This window comes from Monodelphis domestica, chromosome 5 (genome assembly GCF_027887165.1).
Source record: "Monodelphis domestica isolate mMonDom1 chromosome 5, mMonDom1.pri, whole genome shotgun sequence".
NCBI lineage: Eukaryota > Metazoa > Chordata > Mammalia > Didelphimorphia > Didelphidae > Monodelphis > Monodelphis domestica.
In genome coordinates this window covers 265,945,431-265,967,178 of record NC_077231.1, presented here as the reverse complement: position 1 = coordinate 265,967,178, position 21,748 = coordinate 265,945,431, and the positions used below count along the sequence as shown (strand labels likewise).

The 21,748-nt window shown below is 33.0% G+C and overlaps 1 protein-coding gene across 2 annotated transcripts in view; it reads left to right on the top strand.

Moving 5' to 3' along the window:
• The window catches only part of PLXDC2 (plexin domain containing 2), a 596,178-nt gene that overhangs the window by 317,813 nt on the left and 256,617 nt on the right, over window positions 1–21,748 (top strand). For both annotated transcript variants that reach the window (XM_007504898.3, XM_056800138.1), the window contains 2 exons: window positions 926–1,072; window positions 21,469–21,538. In XM_007504898.3, coding sequence (XP_007504960.2) covers window positions 926–1,072; window positions 21,469–21,538 — 217 coding nt within the window. The remainder of the gene's footprint in view (window positions 1–925; window positions 1,073–21,468; window positions 21,539–21,748) is intronic.

The window sequence follows — 21,748 nt, the reverse complement described above, 5'->3', positions numbered from 1 at the left end:
AAGTTTGGTTAGTCTTGGGAAAAATAACTTCATGTGCTGAACATTTTATTTGTTATTCTTTTTTCTAAAGCTTGGATTCAATATCTATTCCTGTTAAGTTTATCAAAAGATGGAGAGGTGATATTTCCTTTTCCCATGCCTTATGCTGAGTAAATTCCTTTAAAACAGGAACTGTTTTATTTTTGTCATTGTATTCTAAGTGTTTTCAGAATTTAGGTACTAATATGCCTCACACATAGTAGGGAACTTAATGGATGCTTGTCAAATTAAATTAAAAAAGAAATTTTGCAATTTGGAGAATACTTTTTTTGACAAATAAATTAGTACCAGTACTTCTCAACAGAGATATTTCTGTTAATATTCAGAACACTCCATTTAGTTGTTTGCATGCCAAAGCAATTGCATGCCAAACATGATGTTGGGTGCCATAATTATTGTTAATGATGATTCAACAAAAAGCCACAGTTAATGAACAAAATGAAAGGCAGGAAATCTTGAGAATCACTTCATTTCCAGAGCCATTAGCAAAAAGCTGACTATTGCCATTATTAAAGGACATTGGTTGCTATGGAAGATTCAGTGATTCTCGTTCACCTGGATGTTACCACTAAATTGTTTTTAGGTTTCACTAGATATTTTGCTCAAGAATAGTTCTTATGTTAGGATTGCCAGCAGAGGAATACAAAATGTTTCTTATATTGCAAGATTTTTTGGGACTACTTCTTCATTTTAAAATATTTCCCATAAAGACTTTCTAGTTTGTACAATATGCATATTATTTCACTTGCCTCTTAAATAATTTAATCCCCATAGTCACTTTGTGGAATAACAAGCCTTCAAGATCCAAAGGCGTTCATATTAATTGTTACAGAATTGTTTCTGGTTTTTTTTTAATACAATTATGTTTTTCTCTACTTTATTACAGGAGGATACAGATCATAATTACTATATTTCCAGGATATATGGGCCATTTGACTCTGCCAGCAGGGATTTGTGGGTGAACATGGACCAAAAGGAAAAAGACAAAGTGAAGATTCATGGGATTTTGTCCAATACCCATCGGCAAGCTGCAGTAAGAGATTTGACATATGACATTTCTCCCCTGATAAACTATTATTTTAATTGCTATAACTGTAGCATTTTTAGAACACTTCTCAAGAAAAGTCAGCTTTAAAATTGCCTGTAGGGTTTTATGGAAAATAAAGAAATCAAGTTGTTTCAGATAACTTGAATTTACCTTAGGTAGATTTGAGAATCTCTTTAATACATAGCATGGATACATTTTTACAATTTAATCCTATAGAATATAATTGTATCAATTGGTGACATTCTTCTATTTGTACATTATTGTTTAACTTTTTGGGTCAGATAACTAGTTTTGGGGTCACTCTCTTATGAAAAAAAGCCCTTACCAGAATCAATGCTATGTATTGGTTCCAAGACAGGAGAACTGTAAGTGCTAGCCAATGGGAGTTAAGTGACTTGCCTAAGGCACACAATTAGGTAGTAATTAAGGACAGATATGAACCCAAGATGTGGCATTTCTTCATCTGGCTCTCAATCCACCAAGTGACTCAGCTGCCCCTTGGGTCATAGGAATTTCCTATTTGGATCCTAGTAAAGATCATGAATGTATGGATGGAAGGGATTTTTAAAGGCTATGTTATTATACCTTCCAATTTCATAGATTCAGAAACTGAAGTGCCACAGTGCTAAGTAATTTGTCCCATTTCACCTAGATAATAAGTTAAAGAGCCAGATTTAGAACCCAGGTTCTCTGACTTCTCAGCCAACCTGAAAAAAAATCAAAATCAGTTGACTTTATGGATACACTGAGAATTCTGAACTTAAAGGTAAAAGGAGATAGAATTTGAGGTGAATTTAAATTTATATAATAGTTGGTCACAAATCTCTATATATTTGTTACTTCTTTCATCTGAAAAATATTGAACAAATGCACATTAGTTATAAACCACTGTATTAGACATTGATTTTTCTGGAGAACTTGATATTTTCATCAAACACCCTTTGAAGCATTTATTACTAAGATATAAGGAATATATATGGAATATAAATTTATAAACATATATATGTTTGTATGCACACACATACCACCAGCTTGAACACTACCTATATAATAGGTAGTAGGGATGTTCTAAGCACTGCATGTGTCACAGAAACAAATACTAGTTTACAATATCCTAAAATAGCAAACTAATTTCATAGACTTTTCATCATTATTACTATCTTTAATCTAAAAAGAAATGGTAGAAATATATGTTACAATGTGACTTAAAAGGCACTAGTTAAGTAACATAATAAGTAACATATATGAATATTCATCTATGTATATCTAGTTATGACTGTCCCTGAGACTGGGTTCTGACAGCTGAAAAAAAGCTAAAAACATCTTCAGCATTTACTTGATATTATATATCATCAGTATTTTTTATGGGTGAATAAAAATAAAAAGCTAGGCATCTTTTCCCTTTGGGATTCCATCTTCTTTTCTTTTTTCTCCCCAGGGTCAATAAATCCATCACAAGATAACAAATACAAATATTTCACTGTGAGATTAAGATCAGAATCTCAAAAGAAAAATAAGTGATGAAAATGTGTAGGTTACATTGATGCCTAGCAGGTGTTTTCACTGGGAATGTCTTATTTCACAGTTCCCAGGAGCAATAAAAAGACTACCTACCTAGTAGAAGGGTGAATGGAATGGTCTTTATTAGAAAATGTTCCAATCCAGAGAAGGAACAATCTTTACATCTTTAGAACTAGAGACAAAACTTCAGAAACAGTAGCTTTTGATATCCACAGTTTGTTTGGACCAGGGCTATTCCTAGATATGAAAAATGTCATCAAAGTGTTTAATTGTCCTTCCTGTCATCCCTAGGAAACTCCAAGTAAGATCTCTGAATTGTAACTGACAGCCTAAATAAGTTACCCACTGTGGGAAACAGGAATAGAAGGAGTATTCTTAATTTCCAGTAGTCTTTGAGTTGGTTCCTTGTCTTTTTTTTTTATAGCTACCTTGGGGGCAGTTATGCCCTACATTGCTGAATCTGCTGTAAGGTGATGCAGAATTCATTATGATAATCACTTGACAATGAGAAGGCTACACAGCCCTAGTGTCTACATTCCCCACTTTTAAGTGGATGCAACATTAATCACATGAACGGTCCACAGAAGATGATCTGAAAGGGTAGTTCCCACAAACAAGTTCTTGCTTTAGATGTTCTGTGGGAAATCACAAACTATGGCCAGGAAAATATTCTATAATGTTACAATGTGAATGTCACCTTTGGATTTCTTTCAAATTTTACCCATCTAGTACAAGGAACAGGATTTTTATTCAAAGAGCACCATCTTTAATTGTAAGTGTCTGGCTGTGATTAAATAGAGACAATTTTGCTTGTGCATATGCATATACATACAGCTCTATGTGTGCCAAGAGTAAATCATACTGTTATATTTCTTAAATTTTTAAATGCTCTACAAAGGGCATTTTTAAAATACATAAATCTAAAAATGTTTAAAATTCCCAAAGTCCTGTTTAATTGAAGCTGATTTGAAGTAACTTTTAGCTCCTTTTACAAAGATAAATTCCTCCATTTCACTGAAATCAGATATTCAACAATTTCTCTAGTTCAGTGAATTACGTACTAATGACTTCCTAAGAATAATGATTGTTTTTCATGGAAACATGAATTTAATTTTGTTCCAAGTTCACTGTTTAGAGATTCTTTTCCATTTTCAAATGATTTGCAAATGAAAATTTGAGTCTGAAAAAAACTAAATATGTTCCACTCTTCACCTACTGGTCCTGCTGTTCTAAGACCCACTATTTATTGGGAAAGAAATAAAAGTCCTGTTGTTCTAGGAAGAAAGCATCACAAAAAAATAATTGTTACAAGCAGTGTCAGAACAATTTCAGTAAAGATAATCATTATTGTCACCACTTATGTGACACTTAATATTTCCCAAAGGTGTGTATAATAATTGCTATTAATTATGCTTCATAGCTCTGGGAAATGAGCCTTTTGTACTACTTACTTTTTCTTTGGGCTTCTTTTTAAGGTAAACCAGTAAGGAAATCAGAAGGCGATTTGATCAGGATCATAAAGGAAATCAAATTAATCAATATGAGACCTGATGCTCTTAATTTTTATCATTAGGGATAGAGTTGTAGAAACAGAATATTTCCCAATTTATACAATGTGGAAGTTTGGGGATTTCAAGGGGCCAAGGAGTGTGACACATACTTTGACTCACATGAAATCTGATGGTGTCATTTCAACTCATGTTATCTTTGGGACCCTAAAAAGATGTGGTTATAAGAGAAGAGAATTATGGCTAGAAAGGGCTTTAATTTATATATATATATATATATATATATATATTAGATATAGATACACACATATATATATACATATATATATATTAGATATAGATACACACACACACACATATATATATATATATATTTTCTTTCTGTGTTCTCCATCATCTCTCTGACCTTGTACAGAGATTAAAGGATACAGATAAAGACAGATTGATAGATATTCTCTCAATTAACATACATTGTCATGGTGATAAATCATATAATGACTACCTACAGTGGAACACAGTAAGATGGGCAGAGAATCCAAGTTTTTTCTTCATTTATAGAGACTATTTTATTTTCAAGTTTCTAGAACCATCTGGGAGATTTGACCTAAATATCTCATTGATACTAAAGTAACAATTCACACGTAGTCTCTTTAATTAAGAAAATAATATAAAAAGTGGTAAAATAGAAGTTACTGGAGATCAGACACTTAAAAAAATGGTTTAGTATCCCTAAAACCTAATATCAGTACTTAGTAGACATTTTTAAAAAGTTTTATGGAATGAATGTCAGAAAAAAAGAACAAATTACAGATAGCAATAGCTGAATTTTATTAAAATATATCAGCAAATATAAAAAATGTATTCCAAAATTTGCTCATTTATATTAAAAAATGCTATATTTGCTCAGTTTGGAACCTCCTCCTCCCTTTACTGGTTGGCTGTTCATGTGTTATAAATTTTGGTGCAGGAACCATGGTAATCACATCTATTGTTTGCTTTTAATCCTCGTTTCCTGAACTCTAGAAAGAATATATATGCATTTGAAAACCTCTTTAAATAAGAAAGACTATTAGTCTGGGTTCTGACATAGGTCACAATCTTTCCACCTCTCATTGGATAGTTTGACAAAGTTTCTGTAGCACTACAAAGATGACAACTATGACTACAACTACTACTACCACCATCACTACTACTACTGCTGCTGCTGCTAATCTAGTAATTAAGATTCCTACTTACATTGGTCTTCTGGCAAGAAACACAACAGTGCTCTGAAGACGTCCACATTAAATGATTTAAAAGTTTCATAGCCACTGCCAGAATATTCCAATCTCTGACACTGCTTTCAAAATTCCAGGATTATCTAGATATCCAAGAAAGCCTATCTATGAGAGTTAAAATGAGGTTTTTTTCCCCCTCTCTCAATAGCTAACAAATATACACTATTTATTAATGTTATACCAACTCCCCACTGTGGTTGTTATAAGGAAAAGGAAGGAGGGAAATTTCCTGAATGCCAGAAATTCACTTTTACTGAGAGTACAAACAGAAATAGCTATCTGTTTCATAATGGAGGACCTTAGTTATTCATCTTTGACTGATTCAGACCTAAATTGCACTTTTATTAAGTATTACTTTAAAGATTTAGGTCTATCCTTCTGATGATATGGGAACTTAAATTCTCAATCATGCAGCTTTTTTGAAAATCTTTACCTCAAAGGAGATAAAAATGAGATAATTAGTAATTAGTAATGAGAGAATAAATTGAGAAAGTTTCAGAAGGGAAATACAAAAGATATTTGCTCATTAGACATAGATAGGGAATGGATCCATGTAAATAAGTCCAAGTTAACACCGCCCTTGTATCAATGCCAAACAATACCTTCTCTACCTCTTAGAGCCTAAGAGGGTTGCCCAGAGCATTGAGAGATGAAGTGACATAGGCTATCACACTGCCACTATATTTCAGGGAGGAAGGACTTCACCACTGATCATCATGCTTCTGAGATCAGCTTTTAGTCCACTATACAAAGTTGCCTTTCTCCTCTTCCTCAACCATCACCAGCCTCATCTTTATTATATTATGTATCTGTAAAAAAGTATTGAACTACATATGAACTGAAACTCAGGTAAAATTACATTGAGCTATGACCATAATTTAATTTCAAATTCTCTTCTTGGCAGGAATATATTGTGATAACTTTGTTCTCTTACCATTTTAATTTTCTACTAATGTTTCATTAACAAGAACATGGTACAATACACCAAAGGCTAAGGAGATGTTCCATCAGTTCATGCTTTCATTGATTCATTCAAAATTCAATTAAAGGTATAGAAATTGTTCTAAGAGGGTGTGTAGTTTGTACTAAATATGTGGCAGATTTTGTTTATGTCAGTAATTGAATTGTTCTCTCTGTCTCCCTTAGAAATCAACAACTGTTTGCCAAGTGATATAATTTTAACTGTTTTCATGTTTCTATCTTTCTAGTTCTCTACTCAATGAATCTTCAATGTTTAGTTTCAGAATTTTAGCATACTTAGAGAAACTTCGTATCTTTACTGAATATAGATAACATCTATTATTTTTATTGCAAGATGTTTAGGGGTTAATTTTCTGCCAGGGAAAATCTCATTATTTCATTCAATATTGCCATCAATCTTACATTTGCATAGCTTGATCTTGGGAATGTTCATGTTGGTAATTCACAGTGCCAACCCTCTATCAATTACACAACTTTCATAGATTTAGCAAAGTATTAAAATTGATTTGTATTATATTCATCAGAAAAATATACATGAATATGAAATAATGTGTTTATTCAATTAAATTCAACAGTCACTAAGTCATGATGGGCACTGAGCTCGGGTCTGGGAATGCATTGATAAAAAAGAAATCAACCATGATTTCAAAGAATTTATGTTTCTACTGGGGACAATGTTGGATGGTAACATATTTGCCCCTCCAAAAATATGTCCCAAAATCTTCGTACATTTATAAGTATGTTGCAATTCAGTAAAAAGTTCCAAGCAATAAGTACACCAAAATTTTTGGCACCTCCTCTATATTTTATATCGATCATTTTGCATATATGTTAGTCCCCAGCATTCCTCTAATTAAAATATAAATATAGTTTTAATATTATGAGCTAATATAGGTTAAAATTTCCCTAAGATTTTTTGTGATATTTGATGTACAAAGCAAAAACAACTTGAATTTAGAAGATGAAAATTGAATCCTAATAATCAGGTCTTGAAAAGAGATGGGGACCATAAGATGCTAGGGAGAGAAGTAAAGGTATTGTAGAGATGGGGGACAACCAGAGCAAAAGTAAAGAGGTGGGAAATGGCATGTTGTAAATAAATAATTGTTAATAGACCAAATTCCCTGTAATGTAGAAAGAATAATGTGAAGTAATTACAAAAGATCAATTCTAGAAAGATTCTAAAATGCTTTCATTGCCTCAAAGAAGATTTTTTGTTTTCACCTTTCTTTGTATTTGAGGGATTTAGCCCAAGATCTTGTGCAGAATAAGTCCTTAGGCAGTCCCTTTTTGAATTTCAGAATTATAGAATTGTAACATTAGAAATATTATCTAGTACAACCTTTATGTGAAAGGAATTCCTGCAACAGCACATCTATTAAGTGATCATTCATTGGTTTCTTGAATACTTCCAAGGATGAGAATCTGCTAACTTCCTAAGTGTCTCATTCTAACTTTTTTTAAAATTTTATAATATTTTATTTGATCGTTTCCAAGCATTATTCATTAAAGACAAAGATCATTTTCTTTTCCTCCCCCCCCACCCCCAGTAGCTGACGCGTGATTCCACTGGGTATCACATATGTCTTGATTCGAACCCATTTCCATGTTGTTAGTATTTGCATTAGAGTGTTCATTTAGAATCTCTCCTCAATCATGTCCCTTCCATCCCTGTAGTCAAGCAATTGCTTTTCCTCAGTCTTTTTACTCCCACAGTTTGTCCTCTGCTCGTGGATAGTGTTTTTTCTCCTAGATCCCTGCAGATTGTTCAGGGATATTACACCACCCCTAATGGAGAAGTCCATTACATTCGATTATACCACAGTGTATCAGTCTCTGTGTACAATGTTCTCCTGGTTCTGCTCCTCTCGCTCTGCATTACTTCCTGGAGGTTGTTCCAGTCTCCACGGAATTCCTCCACTTTATTATTCCTTTTAGCACAATAGTATTCCATCACCAACATATACCACAATTTGCTCAGCCATTCCCCGATTGATGGGCATCCCCTCATTTTCCAGTTTTGGGCCACCACAAAGAGCGCAGCTATGAATATTTTTGTACAAGTCTTTTTCTCCATTATCTCTTTGGGGTACAGACTCAGCAGTGCTATGGCTGGATCAAAGGGTAGATATTCTTTTGTCGCCCTTTGGGCATAGTTTCAAATTGCCCTCCAGAATGGTTGGATCAGTTCATAACTCCACCAGCAATGTCATTCTGACTTTTTAATAGCTCTAACATCTAGAAATTTTTTACTGACATTGAACAAAAAAATGTGTCTTCACAGCTTTCCCCAATCAAGTTTGCTTCTCACTCCCTCCAACCCTGCCTCAGTATTAAATAGAGAAAATATAATTTTTCCCCTTATGTCAGCAGCCCATGATCATTTCACCTGAACCTTAAATAAAATAGTCTCCACCTGTCACTGCTATGCTGGTTGCCCTGCTCTGGAAAATGCCCAACTTTTCAGTTTCCTTTTTTATTTTTTTTATAAATTTTAAAAGTTTATTCATCTTATTAATTAATTTAGAATGTTTCCATGGCTACACAATTCATGTTCTTCCCCTCTCCTTCTTACACTCCCCTCCCATAGCCAACAAGCAATTCTACTAGGTTTTATTTCAGTTTCCTTTTACACTAGAACAGGGAAAAATAAACGCTCAATTTGATAAAAAAAACAAGGTCAGACTACTTTAGTACTGTCACCACTTTATTTCTCAAAGCTATGCCCCTCTATTTTCTTGGTATGCCCATCTTCAAGCAGCATTTTTTACTAGCTCTATACCCTGCTTGATTCATTTTGAGCTTTCAGTATCTTAAACCCCATAGCTTGTATTCACAACAATGCTCACAAACAATTTATATTTTCTCCTATTATTAAATAAATTCATCATAAAGGGAATTGAAACTTTTTCAGCAAATGATAGACATGGTGATACCCAGGCTTTAGGAATATCAGTTACTTAGCTACTACTTGCTTATTTATCATTCTGAATCATTTATTGCAAGACTCATTGCAATAATCTATTATTAAAGGATCATTGTTCCATACATTGAGAACTATTCTTCTCACATATACAAAGGAATCAAAACATTTATTTCTGCTTCAACATGAGTTTTGGGAATTGTTGTGAAAATTTTAATTATCCTTTACTTAGGCAAAAAAAAATCAGGTTCTTTGTTCTATAACCTGATTTTCCCCTTACTTTCATTCAATTATAGAAAAATTTAGACACTTTATAAAATAGTATGGTCTTATGCCCTACTTCAGAGCAGTTGATTTTACAAAAAAGAGCTGTCTCTTTTTTTCTTAAATTGGACATATGGAGGATGCTCGGTCTTCCCTGGAGTTATAAAACTTGGTGAAGTCATTTTAGTTACATCATAATATGGATAAGCAGAACATTGAAGATAAGCTACTTAGGCTCCTTTTAAAGATAAGAAAAGTAGGGCTGCACAAGGCTCCAAAGTTTTCCAGGGAAGTTGTTCCTAAAGTAATGCATCTTCTGAGGTTTAACATCAGAAACAAGCATATTTACTTTTTTTCTTTAAAGCTGAACCAAATCTCATCATCCTACTTCTATAAATATGATTTAGACCTATCCTCTTTTATTGAGTCCTAAGTATAGTGATAATGATTATACTATGATTTTGTAGAGGTTATATTGAGGCTACAAGGGAGCACAGGAGATAGTGCAACTTCCACTTCCTGGACTAACTACAAACCAAGCCAGGCAGATGATTACCCAACTTTGTTTTTAAAAAAAAAAACACAAAGAAGGAAATTCTCTAAATCCCTTTAGTGATGTGTTACTATTTTTTACGATGACCTTTCATCTTCTTAAAGACTTCTAATAAGTGACCTCTCCACCTTCTCTTTGGTAGCCTTAATAATTGTAATTATGCCAGTCTTTGATATTTGATGCTGTTTTTAAACCTACTTTCATTTTTCTCATCTGAGTCCTCTCTGTGGGCTGATGAGGATTTGCAACATATCTAATTTTAGATAACATGACTATGAGAAGTGTGCTCATCTGGAAGTTATTAAATGATATCAGTTTTTACATGATTCCTTTTAAAGGGAAAATTTCTAAAATAATTTTACAAAATGAAAATTATATGTGTTGTTCCTGTGAATTACTGATACAACAGAAAAAGAACATGGTATGGTCTTGTAGAAAGTAGTAGATATAAAGGATTAGAGGGAATTCTTTTCTATGTTTTTAGTTGAGATTAAGATTTATTGAGATAAATTAATATGTTAATGCATATTTTGATATAATACATAGCTTTATTAATTGATTGACCATAATGCTTAGAGTGCTGGTCCTTGAGTCAGAAACATCCGATTTTAAATGCAGAATAAAAAAATTACTAATTGAGCAATCCATTTAATCTCTCTGAATTTGCTCATCTGTAAAATGAAGATACATATATTCTCTAACTTTTTGGATTTTATGAGGACCAAATAAAATAACACGTAAAGCACCTTCAAATTTTTAATGATGAATAGAAGAGTTCATACTTAGATTCTTTAAGAAGTTGGGCTTGTATAGACAGCTAATTTGTGTGAGACATTTCACATACTTCATTTAACCTTTACTTCCTTTTTTGAGGTATAGGGTCCTAGAGACAGAAGAGACTTGAGAATTCTTCTAATTCACCCCCCTGTAAAATATGGTTTTGATTCATGTCACCAGATTGCTATCCTCAGGCATAATCACCATTAACCAAAGTCCAGTACTTCTCTTTGCTATAAAATGAAGGCAACAGTTTAGACAACCTTCAAGTTTCCTTCCAACTCTCAATCTATGATTCTTTGACCTACCTGCAGCTCCCTTTGAGACTTCACTTGACATGTAAAGATTCACATAGTTCTCTTCCACTCTTTGCCTCACTGAAATTGTCCAGTGCTTCCAATCATCACTGAATATTTGAATGAAGTCAATTAGCCACGTTAATTCTAGCCATTAGAAGACCATTAGAAGCCACTTGGTTATTTACCTTTCTAACCACCACAACAAATCTGGCAAGTTGAAAAATCAAAGGAGATGGCAATATTTCACATACTCTTTTAAGTTTCATGCAGTTGGATATGAGGTAACTAGAAAAATTAACATATCACACTTCTAATTCATTATATTCCTGTGAAAAGTATCATCTAGTGGATGAAGAGACATATTAGTTCCTGCAGATAGGAATGGACATTGAAGAGGTTGGGATTTCTTATTCAGAAAATCAATGCAAAGAATGTTACTTTTGTCTGAAAGGAGTGATAAGTCCTCACCAACAAATGTGCATGTTAATTATCCCTCTCCACTGAACAGTTTGATCTTCTAATTAGTCTCCACTGTTTTCAGCCACTAATTTAATAGTCCATATCCTGACAAACCCTTCACAGAGAATAAGAGTTAGCTAAGTCAAGAATAACATTACATTTTTTTATGTGACACAGAAAAAGTAGTGAATTACCCTGGCACATCACTGCAATCTCATTCCTGGGACACACTTTGCACATTCGGCATTCTGTGCTTAGAGGTAGGGTAGTACATTGGGATATTTCAAAGGTGACCTAAGTGATGGTTTTTCAACGAAATATCCTACCTCATATTTCCTTTTCAAATAAATTTATAGGTGAAGACCTCTTTATAAAACTTGATTTTTAATTTATTTTCTCAACATTTGTTTTTTCTTTTCTTTATGTTGTCCTTGGCATTTTGTGTTTGCTTTAATTTGTGTTTCCATAGTCACTTTACTTAACAATAGTTACATCCATGGCTGTAGTTATATGACAGTCTAGCTCTTGTTTCTTAGACCATTTCTAAAACTGATTGAACAATTAAAATTTCAGATTTTATATGAATGCTAAGCCCTTTAAATATTTAAATAATGTATCAGGAATCTGCTCTTAGGGAGTAAGAAATGAAGACAGCTGTCATTAGGCATTATTTCATCTGAGATAAGCTCTCTAACATGTCTGGCACAAGTTGTATGAAAGGTGCTCTCATTTGTGCCAGGTGGAGGCAGACATTATCCCCCCAAAAGGATATGGAGAAATCCAAAGTTCAATGTTATCAATGGAAAGGCTAACCATCACCATCAACCTTTGTCCCTTAGTTATTGGTAACTTCCTAGTTAAATTACTTTTTTTGTTGTTGTTGATAACTAGATACTAAGGTCAATTCTTTCTTTTTCTTTTGTCAACAAAAAAAAAAACAGATTTCTGATAGCTCAGAGTAGAGTGATAAACATATATGAATAGAAAGCTTTTGGGAAAGAGACTAAAATAGGACTTAAAATTGCCCTTTTATCTCCCCCCACACACACAAATGACTGCAAGTTATCATCTTAGAATTGTAACATTGGAGTAATATATCACAGTACTTTGATTTTTACTACTTAAATGATGATGGAGAAATGGCATGATTTGATTGTGGTCTCAAATTCAAGCTCTGGTTTGACTCTGAGTCAACTTTGCAGTCTTGTAGCTAAAGAAAGAATTGTTGATTAAGTGCCTTCCATATGCAAACACTTTTAAAGCATTTTACAAATATCTCATTTTATCATCACAACAATCTTGGAAAGTAGGTGCCAAAATTATCCCCATTTTTACAGATAAAGAGGCTGAAGTAGACTTGCCTAGGACTATATAACTAATAAGTATATGAGGCAAGATTAGAACTCAAGTTTTCTTGACTCCAGATCTAGTATTCTAACCATTGTGTATCAAAGCAGAAAACTAATCAAGGGTCTTTAGGGTTTTATCAGTTGGGGTCCCTTGGATGTGTTATGAAAATGTTTTGCCTCTGAGGAAATGTGGCAGTGCTGGGGGAAATGTGGTCTGTCTTGCTCAAGTACTTTCTTCCAACAAGCAATAGCAGCAATGACTTTCAAGTGAATTCCCTAAACAGATGTGTCCTGATGATTCTTTAATGATTCTTCTCAAATAAGCCTCTGAAGTCTGTTCTGACCCAGCTGAAGGTCTGCTCTTGACCAACCATATTCCATCAAAGCAAGATTTGTTCTATCAGTCACCCCCAGTTCATAATGAGGAAGCAAAAATGCACCTTCCCATCATCTCAGCCACAACTAGGCAAAATGTAATTATCCTAACGATCCAAAGTGAATCTAAACATCAAGGTTGCTTAGTTATGCACAGAGGACATTGCTTGGTTTATTTTACACTCCTCTATGTCTTCATGGAATACCTTGACTAGATCAGAAAGGAATATTATGCTAACATATACAAAAGAAATATAAAAAATTATGGAGGGGAAGAAACATCTAGCCACATTGATCATGATTCTTTCTTAATCTGCCCATCATAATCAATGCATGCAAAATGGAAACAAATCTGGGTTAGGTATTAGAGAACTTGAATTTGAATTCCCACTTTGTCATTCACTACCTGTAAACCTGGAGAATGCTTCTTCTCTACTCTAGCCATGTCAGTCAGTACCAAATATGTCTTAAGCCTACATGGTGTGCCAGGTACTATGCTAAGTGGTAGAAGCCTAAATACAAGTAGAAAAATGGTCTTTTCCTCCAATGAGATTCTATTTCAATTGAGGAAGCCAACAACAAATACACTATGAAAAGGAGAAGTAGTTTTAATGGATGAAAGTCAAAGAAGGAAGTCTTACTCTATGAAGGAGATATTTCTATGGAGATGAGTTAGCTGTTTAGCATGGAAAGGAATAAAAAGTGGCTGGCCTGGATTTCCTTAAAGAGGAGGTTCTGGGAGAAACCAACCAATCCTGAAGGTGAGGTTTTGTTGTTATTCAATCATTTCAGTCATGCCCAACCTTTCTTGACACTATTTGGGGTTTTCTTGGCCAAGATACTAGAGTAGTTTGCCATTTCCTTCTCCAGCTTGTCTAAAGATAAGGAAACTGGTGCCAACAGAGTTAAGTGTTTTGTCCAGGGACATAGTAAAGTGTCTGAGATCAGAATGAACTTAAGATATGTCTTTCTAACTTTAGACCTGGCACTCTATCTACTTTGCCACTTAGCTGCCCACGAGGCTAAGGATATACTTTCTAAAAAATAGTCTAGGGTGTATTGAGCTCCTGGAAGTGAAGATATTGCTAAAGTATCATAAAGAAAGAACCATAAAAATGAGTCAGCACTGCAGTCCGGAATATTTTCATCTGTAATAGGAAGGGATCTCACTTCTATGTCTTCAAAGCCTTGACTCATATAAAAATATAGGAAATAATTAATTATAAGAAATAAAATTAAAGTAGAAATTGGAGTCATTTATCCAGATATTTCATATTTAAAAATAGCATTTACTGTGGAAAGTTTTCAGACTGTATCTTTATGCAATCTGTGTTTTCTACTTTATGTTATTTTTGGTGGAGGAAGGAATAAAATAGGTCCAATTTTTGTGTTAATCAACTACTTCCTGAGGTTTTATTTTTTTGCAAGGAGAAGGTAGAACTATGATTTCATTGAAATTCTGAGCACCTTATGAGAAACCTCCTATTATAAATTATGATTCATAACTATTTTCCCATTTATATGCTTTAGGTATTTTCCTGAGCACTGAGAGATTTGACTTGCCCAAGGCCACACAACTCAATAAATTTCAGAAGCTTTGTGGACCCGAAGCCAAATCTTCCTGATTTCAAAGAGGGCAGCTGTGTACACCACCATAAGTACATCAGAAAATTATTATCCTAGAAAAAATCCTCAGTGATTAAGAATGATGTATCATATTTGAAGTTATATTGCATGTTCTTCAGATTCCCCTATGATATTCTTTTTTTACAAAAAGAAATATGATTAAACATTCTAAACATTCTAAAATTTATAACATTCTAAACATTCTAAAATTTATAAGAAATGAACCTAATTATGTGTCCAGACTGCCTGCTGAAGATAAAAAGATCAAAGAAGGAAACCTCAGGGTATTTAACACAATCACTAAAAATGTAAGGCTGTTTTAGGCTAATAGAAAGAGATAAGGGAGAAAAAAATAAGGATTATAAATTTATTCAAGTCAAATATTTAGCTCTTATTGAGAGCTTTCAAAAATCAAAGTTTTATAAGATTCAATTACTTTATCTAAATACAAATAGACCAAGGAGTTGAAATAAAATAGGAGACATGAAATTAAGAATCATTTAAAAATAATTAAGAGAGATCAATCTGATTAATTCCAAAAGATCACCAAAATTAAATGACTATAATTGTTGAGCATTCTCTGGCCAACAGAGAAGATGACAGCCCCAGGAAGAATTATGTGTTGTTGTTTTTTTTCTGTCATCAACATTAGAGGTTAAATATGCTAGCTTTCTTTAAGACCGATTTATTTTAAAAAATCTAAATTCTGATGTCTTTTTGTCTTTTAAAATCGTTGATATAACTTCATGAAAAGTTTTCTGAAGAACTTAGAAGATTATATTCATAGGTTTTCCTTTATCTGTATATCTCCTGTTCTCTCAATTCCAAAGAATTAATTTTATATGACTGCTCCTGGCAAAATGCCTTTTTTGTCAAATAGGTTATATTTGTTTAAATAATTTTCATCCTATGGAGAAAGTAAAAAAAAAAAACAAACAAAAACAAACAAACAAAAAAGCCCACATCCAATTCTTTGGCCTTTAAGGCAGAAAACAGATTGCCATTAGTTTGTGAAATCAGCTCAAATGTCTGTGGTGGTAGTGTGGTGGATGTTTGAGGTAACTTTCCTTTTTGTAATTTTGGAGGTTGTTTTGTTGTAAAACTTCCTGATAATACAGTCCGTATATCACAGACTCTCATAGATTGCCTTTTAGAGATTTTTGTTTTTTAGTCATGCCCAATTCTTTGTGACCCTGTTTGAGGTTTTCTTGACAAAGATAATGGAGTATTTTGCCATTTTCCTTTTCCAGCTTATTTTGCAGATGAGCAATAGAAGCAAACAGAGTTAAAGGACTTGTCCAGGTTCATTCAACCAGTAAAAGTCTGAAGCCAGAACTTAAAAAGATGAATCTTTCTGATTCAAAGTCCAGTATCCCTATACACTATGCCATCTAGTTCCCATTCCTTTAAGAGATAGTGCTCTTATTGACTAAGAACCCCTAACCAGAAGCTTGGTCAGACCATAGTAATGGAGTGTCAAATTTCTCCCATAGTGGCTGGTTATAATATATACAAATTAAAATAACTAATACAGAAAAAAGAACTAGAATCCCACCACCAATTGCCTATTAAATAGCCTGAGAGCAAAATAGTAACAACTGACTCCTCTAACATTAACATTATGATTAAGTTAGATAAATTAATGATTGAATGGATTTATAATACTAAATGCACACCAGATAATTATAAAATTTTATTTGTGATTGATGACATTGATGTACTTTAAGAGAATGGAGTACCACTGTGTCATTATATATCATAAATCAAACCTTACCTGAGTACCTACTGTGTACCATTCAAATATAATCAATAAAACATCCCCCAATTACAAGAATTTGAATGAGGGAAATGACAAGTACATATATCAGTATATTCAATAAAGGATAATAAATAAACCAAAACCCATAGTAGTTAAATGCAAGTTAATTTGAGAAAGAAGTGATATGATAAGAATGATCAGCTCAGGATTTGTATAAAAAATGTTGGAAAGTAACCAGCTTAAAGATACAATAATATTCAATTTAGATTTTGTATCAAACATTTTATGTCAAAATTCACAATCAATATGTAGTTGACATGAAAACTTATTAATCTAAATAAATTATCATTAGAGAAATAGGTCTGAGAAATTGATGGGTTTTGGCAAATCTTTGGCCATTATGGGCTTTAGTCGACACATCAGTAAAATGATTAAAAACATTGTTAGTGTGAATCTTGAAATTTCTCAGACTTGTGAGTGTTAAAAAATTCCCCATTGGGGAATTTTTCATTGGGACAATTCCCTATTAGGGACCATTCCCCATCTAAAATGTGAGAACTCTACTGGGATCAGAAATGGGAGGACCTCTGTTCCACCCTTGGGACTGCTTTGGGGGAGAGAACTCCTTGCTAAACAATGAAAGTACTTTAACCCATACTTATAATGAGGCAAAAAGTTCTTTAAGCCAAGCCTATTTTTAGAATTAATACAATGGGGTGCTAAGTACCTATTAAAGGTCAGGCAACTTGTAAACTTGCCAGGAGCAAAGAGGTGAAAATTTATTCAGAAGTTTTTCTGGTTCAAACTAACTAAAAAAAACTAAAAAAGCTGACCCAGCAATGAATTCAGAATGGGCTGTCCCTTGGAAAACGGCTACTGTGATTGGTAGATGGAAGAACTTAGGGGAGGTGACATAGGAGACAACCCCCTATATAAGAAAAAGCAGAATCTCTTGAAAGAATCCTTTTGGAAAAAAATCCTTTTGGAGAATCTCTTGAGAGAGGCTCTGGAGAAAGGAAGCTTTTGGAGGACAATCTCTAAGGAGGTCTCGCTGGAGCTCCTCTGAGGGGACTCTGTCCCTCTGGAGGCTCTGGAGACAGGCCCTTTAAAACAGTCTCTGGCTGGAAGGCTCTTTGAGGAGGACTCTGGCTGGAACTCTCTCTGAGGATACTCTGTCACTAGAATCCTTGCTTAGACAGACCTTGTGGTGAGTAATAAAAGACTGACTGACTGATCTCTCTCTCTTAAGACTCAGGTTTAGGCCATGTTGGCTTAAAGCCCTTCATACTTATTTCCTTTTTCTCTCTTTCTCTCTTTTCCTTAATTCCTCATTGTATTATTAATTAAATTCTCTATAAAACCCAGTTGACTTGGGTATATTCATAATTGGTAATATTTCCCTGGCGACCACCTTATATTTGATTTAAAACCAAGGCACTGTAGTGAAACATATTTTCTGTGGACAAATTTACTCACCCACTCTTATATCTACAATAATTTATATCTTCCACTATTTTTACTCACTACAGTTTACAACCTCAAACATTTTAACTCTTACAGTTTATGGCTCACCACTATTTTAAATATAACATTAGATAGTCTACAAGGATTTTTCCATTTCTTATATTTGTATGATTCTAATAAAGATACCCTTGTAATCTTACATGAAAACACTTGTTAGATATGAAATTGTACTTATTGCATTTGTATATCAGGAAGAAATAAGCATTCATGGAGCTTCTTTATAGTTTCTTCCAAAGGAACAGAATTAATCACTCTCCACTCCAAGCTTTCCTCTTGGATTAATTGTATGTGGATCTCCAAAATTTCCCTAGAGAAGTATTTCTCCAACAGGCTGGGTAATATTTCTCTTATTATTTTAATAATATGTAGCTACTATTGTGAGATGTGGGCTCTTTATCTCTTGAAATTTCTTTTAAAATACGGTTCCCCATTTTTCTTTTGTCTTACTTCTTAGCAAACAAATTCAAGATTCTATTGAAAATCCAATTACTTAATCCATTTAATTGCAATTTAATTATTGGTCTTTGGACAAAGGTTGATTTAGAAAAATATAAAACAAATAAACTGATATTTAAGTAGTTTGACTAAGATTAATATAATTCTTAGTATATTCTACTCTTTTTCTGCCAGTGCATCATCATCCACAGAAACAAAAGTTAGGCACCAATAAAAGATTTTATAAATTGTCAATTTTCTACATTGCCTTGATGGAAAGAAAGGAAGCTTTATGATATCCTGGTCAACTCTTTGGAGAAGAGAATCTACTTGATGAACTAGCATTTGTCTCCTCCAACTTAGTAAATATGTTAGAATATGAAATCTTTTTGCATAAGCTTTTAAGAACGCAGTATCTAATATCTTTATACATACCATATTTAATGGTTTAAAATTATTCAACTAATTCTCTTCTATATACAGTTTTGGCCTAATGATAAGATTTAGCATTTAAATGTTTTAAAGTTTGCAACACACTTCCTGAAATTATATCATTTGATTCCCACAACAAATTTATCATGCAAGTACAGTTCTTATCCTTACTTTACAGATATTGTGGCCTTTGAATTCAGGTCTTTATGATTCTGAGCTAGCATTCTTTCTATTTCACCTTGGTAACTCAGATCTACAACTAATTTATATTACAATTTACATCTTTTATTTTTAGTGAATATAGTGGAATTTTTTTTGTTTTATTAGAAAACTCAAAAAAGGATAATAAACCTTCATGCAAAGTGGAGCTTTCATTAAACAGGAAAGAAAACCTAAGTGAAAGTAGCTGTAATTAGGGAATGATCAATTTCATCCTAAAGAAGAAATCAAAAACTTGAATGACTATACAAATCAATCATTGGTTGAGTTGTAAAAAAAGTCAAACTCCAAACTAAAAACTTATCTTTTTATGATTATGATGATGATGATGTGTGGGATTTCAGAGAGAGAGAGAGAGAGAGAGAGAGAAAAGCTTAAATTGTCATGTGGCTGAATAGACATATACATCTTATGAAGCCCTCCCTTTAAAAATTATATGGTTCTTAAATTAGACCCATTTTATAACTCACTTTCTCCATTAATAACAGAAAATCCCCTGGATTTTGACTAGGCCACTTCTTCTAAAATTCAATTAATTTATCTAGATTTTATAAACCAGTTAATATAAATATAGATATCTGAAGTGTTCAGTCTTCCCTTTGGGGGAAAAAGATAGTTCTTTTAATAATTATTTCAAGAGAGAGAAGAGGATAGAATTTCATTCTCAATCAGCCTTTTAATTTCCACATACACTTAGCATATAAGAATAATGCCTTGCAAATTTAGGTATTTCAATATAAGTTTAGTGAATTGAATTTTATGAATTATATAATTTTGCATAGAACTTTCTTTAAAATAGACATAATTAAAACTCTTTTCTCAGAGTGTTACAAGAGGTGCCATCCACTTTACTGGATATATGAGAAAGATGGGTAACTTCTCCAATCACTCAAACTGCTACTCTTCTGGTCTTTGGGACTGTTGTCTAAATGCTTCCTCAAATTCTTCCTGATCAAGAGTGAGGAAAAGGAATGTAAAAAGACTAGATGTATTTTCATATGACATTAAGAGTCACTCATCCTTCATCTTCACCTTGTGACTGATTTATCTTTTTTTCACATATATATTAATATCCTTATCATAATTTTACCTTTATTGTTATTTCTATTATTGTTTATGGTTTCCTCATGCCCACCATATGCTTCTCTAATGACTTTTAGTATTTCTCAGTTTTTGGAAATAATAGTGTTCTATTATAGCCACTCTCTAACACTGGGAAGATGTTTGTATGAAAATGATAGAGACAGGATAACCAAATTGTTAGAAAAATTGATCGACACTATTCACAAACAGGTCTATGACTGATCTGTTTCTACTTGCCTTATCAGGTAAGATTTACTGACAAAACACTTGCTTCTCTTGACAAGGCACAGAGAAAGAAAATAGGACACTATAAGCCTTAATGTTCCTTTCAGTAAATATCTGTGCAATCCAATTCAGCTGTGTTGATGGTCATGGCTGTGAAAACAAAACAAAGGGAAAAAAACAAATCAAATGATTCAAACAAATCATCTCAGACATTCAACTTATTCATTCTCTTTATACCATATCAAGTAACTCAGTGATGACAATGATGGAATTGACTATACATAGATAACCACAAGTCCAAAATACCTATGAAGATATTGGTAATAAAAGAAAGTGAAATGTAATGATTGTTTTATACATCTGAAAAAATAATTAGCAACTTCTGAGACCAATTTTTTTTTTCTGCCAACACTGTTCTCTTTTTCAAATACCAAGGGAGGTGTCATTTAGAGAAATAAAACCCTGCACAATTTAAAATATATTCTTTTAATTTTTTTATTTTACCATCATTTCTGAATATATTCCTCTCTTCTACTCTGTCCTCTGATCATCTCCCAACAAAGAATGAAAAATAAAAAAATAAACCTCTGAAGAACTAACCATCACATCATTCATGTCCTGCATTATTTACAATATCCTGAACTGTAGCTCTTAGCTCTTCAAGGAAGAAAGAAGTCTTTTTTCTCAACTCTTGGAGTATAGCACATTTTTTTTAAAAGTAGAAAGCTTTTCATTTTACATTTGCTATACTGAAAATTATTGATTTTACTTTTCTGGTGTTATTCCTTGCAGAGAGTGAATCTGTCCTTCGATTTTCCATTTTATGGACATTTTCTACGTGAAATCACAGTAGCAACTGGGGGTAAGTAATATTCTCCAAAATTTTACTAAAATAATTTTAGAAAGAGAAAGTGTGATATTTATTGGGAAAAAGTCTTGTGTTTTTCTGTTATAAAGACAATGATTTAAATTAATCCAGAAGAGGATTATGCTATAGAAAAAGCTTTGTAGTAGAAAAAATGACAACAATAATAATTTTCATCTCAAATTTTCCATCATTTTCTTCAAAATT